Genomic DNA, 3,002 nt, shown 5'->3' with positions numbered 1-3,002 from the left:
TTAATTTATCGACCCCGAAAGGATGAAAGGCAAAGTCGACCTCGGCGGAATATGAACTCAGAACGTAACGGCAGACGAAATACGGCTACGCATTTCGCCCGGCGTGCTAATGTTTCTGCCAGTTCGCCGCCTTAACTAGTTTTATATGCATTCATATGTTTTGAAATAAAAATATACAAATGTTTTCACAGAATAAATATTTTCGTATATTTTTTTGGATTTTTTCGGTTTTTTCTAGCGGTGTCAATTGAAATTGTCACCCATAATTATGACCCTATTATCGATCTATTGCATTTCAATCTATTTAAGAGTTAGGGTTAGGGACGGGGTGAAGGGTATCTTTTTTTCTTCACAAATGTAAATAAACTCAATCTATTTCTTAAACGAGGGACATATTCATACGGCACATAATGTTTTTTACCTCAATAAACGTCAGAGATTGGTTGAAATTGCAGAAATTGAAAGAAACAACAACAAATGCCTTACAAACTATAGAATTTTCTCAATAAAGCTAAGAGAAAAAGATGTTTTATAAACAAATTCTACCAGTATACGAAGTTTAAAAGTGTTTAGTTACGTGGAAATTATTTTTAAAAACTGCCGTTCAAACTGAAAAGATCCTAAATTTTAACTGAAAATATAAGTTTGACGTATATAACACAAATAAAAAAAGGGGGAAAAAGAAAAAGGGGGACCATATGTTACATAATATCATGCACGCGTACGCTTGTTGTTATGAATATGTGATATATAATCTGAGGAAGAAAATCACACTTAATGACTTACCTTGTGACAATAACAGTAACTTCATTGCTGATGATGATGACGACGAAAACGTTGATGACAGTCTTACAGATTCCATTTCGACGGTCGATAAAAACACCAAATATTAAATATTACAAATAAACAAATCGTTAATGAACGTAAATAAATAGACAGCGAATAAATTATTTAAAATTATTTTTCGTTTTCTTTCTTTCTTCTGTACTCGAAATCCGATTCTTCTTTATATTTTCATGGAGCAAATTAGTAATATCGCTCTCGTCCTTTTCGCAGTTTCCACACTGTGTGGTCCTTTAAGTTGTATATCAAACAGTAATCTTGTTTCCGTTCCTCTCGAGAACTGTCGTCGGTGACCGTGTGTCACTGATTATTAACCCAACAACTTAGGACTAACATCCGCTAGGAGGCGCACCCATATTTTTTTTTTATTATTTCAATTGTGTTATTTTTTTTCTCCTTTGTTTACGTCGTCGAGCTTTCCGCTATATCTATCTATCTATCTATCTATCTATCTATCTATCTATCTATCTATCTATCTATCTATCTATCTATCTATCTATCTATCTATCTATCTATCTATCTATCTATCTGTCTGTCTGTCTGTCTGTCTGTCTAACTGTCTATCTGTCTCTCTTTCTATCTCTCTATCTGTCTGTCTGTCTGTCTATCTATCTATCTATCTATCTATCTATCTATCTGTCTATCTGTCAATATCTATGTGTGTGTGTACATCTATCTATCTATCTTCTATCTATCATCTATCTATCTATCTATCTATCTATCTATCTATCTATCTATCTATCTATCTATCTATATACGTACGCAGGCAGGCACTACGTACGCAGGCAGGCACTACGTACGCAGGCAGGCACTACGTACGCAGGCAGGCACTAAAACAGACGGATAGAAGTAGATACAGAAATAGACGCCTGCCTGTTTCCCACCGTTGTCATTGTATAAATATGCGTGTATATATATATATATATGCAGCCATAGCGTATGTATATGTGTGTATGTAATCACATGTGTATGTGCTGGGTGTATTTAATTGAATGAATATAATTGTTTATTCAAATCTACAACATTGTCATTATTGTCTCAGTAACAAGGTAGGGCAGGATCTATTGTGATGGGAAAATTCCAAAAATACTTACACTCGCCATTTTGCGTAGGCATAGGAAACACTTGTACATACAGACACACGGAAAGATATACACACCACCTCACAGTCACACGTCCACGCAGATAACTCAAATACACACACATAAGCACACTTGCACTCTTCTGCTATAGCCCCGGGTCGACCAATGCCTTGTGAGTGGATTTGGTAGACGGAAACTGAAAGAAGCCTGTCGTATATATGTATGTATATATATATATATATGTATGTGTGTGTGTTTGTGTGTCTGAGTTTGTCCCCCTAGCATTGCTTGACAACCAATGCTGGTGTATTTACGTCCCCGTCACTTAGCGGTTCGGCAAAAAAGACCGATAGAATAAGTACTGGGCTTACAAAGAATAAGTCCCGGGGTCGAGTTGCTCGACTAAAGGCGGTGCTCCAGCATGGCTGCAGTCGAATGACTGAAACAAGTAAAAGAGTAAAAGAGTATATATATATATATCAACAATCAAGGAACGGCCATAATAGGCCATTCACCCACTAGAAATAACAGCCAAAGCTTCAACCGCAAATAAAGATTAATTCCGTAAACAGGAGAAAATTTAAAAAACATTTACCCTGTAAAATTTTTAAATTTTTAAAAATTTTTAAAATTTTTAAAAATTTTCTCCTGTTTACGGAATTAATCTTTATTTGCGGTTGAAGCTTTGGCTGTTATTTCTAGTGGGTGAATGGCCTATTATGGCCGTTCCTTGATTGTTGATGTTGAACTTAAAAATGGTCTATGACTATTTAATTTTTTCCCACTAGGCCGCTGGTGGCAAAAAGAATTCTACAAAATTTTTTTTTGCCACCCTATATTGATTAATAAATATATATATATATATATATATTTGTAAAAAAATTCAAACTGGGACAAGAACGCAAAACATTCGGAAGACGACACAAGAAACACGGACGGGACATTCGAAGCCCTCAATCTTCAGTCAAGAACCGGATCATCCTCGCAATTTCGGCTGGTTAATCTTGAGATTGCTCTGATCTGGGCAGCCCCAAAGGAAAATCTAAGCCAAGCACATTAGATTCCTTGGAAGAAAGC

At 35.7% G+C, this 3,002-nt stretch overlaps 1 protein-coding gene across 1 annotated transcript in view; it reads right to left on the bottom strand.

Annotated features, from left to right (window-relative positions):
• LOC115231774 (complement C2-like) overlaps positions 1-1,288 on the bottom strand; it is an 18,599-nt gene extending 17,311 nt beyond the window's left edge. Inside the window, exon 1 of the mRNA XM_029801721.2 lies at positions 787-1,288. Coding sequence (XP_029657581.2) covers positions 787-862 — 76 coding nt within the window. The 5' untranslated portion in view covers positions 863-1,288. The remainder of the gene's footprint in view (positions 1-786) is intronic.
• Positions 1,289-3,002: the final 1,714 nt, after the last annotated feature.

Source organism: Octopus sinensis, unplaced genomic scaffold (assembly GCF_006345805.1).
Source record: "Octopus sinensis unplaced genomic scaffold, ASM634580v1 Contig18849, whole genome shotgun sequence".
Taxonomy (NCBI): Eukaryota; Metazoa; Mollusca; class Cephalopoda; order Octopoda; family Octopodidae; genus Octopus; species Octopus sinensis.
This window is presented reverse-complemented; position numbering and strand designations above follow the sequence as displayed.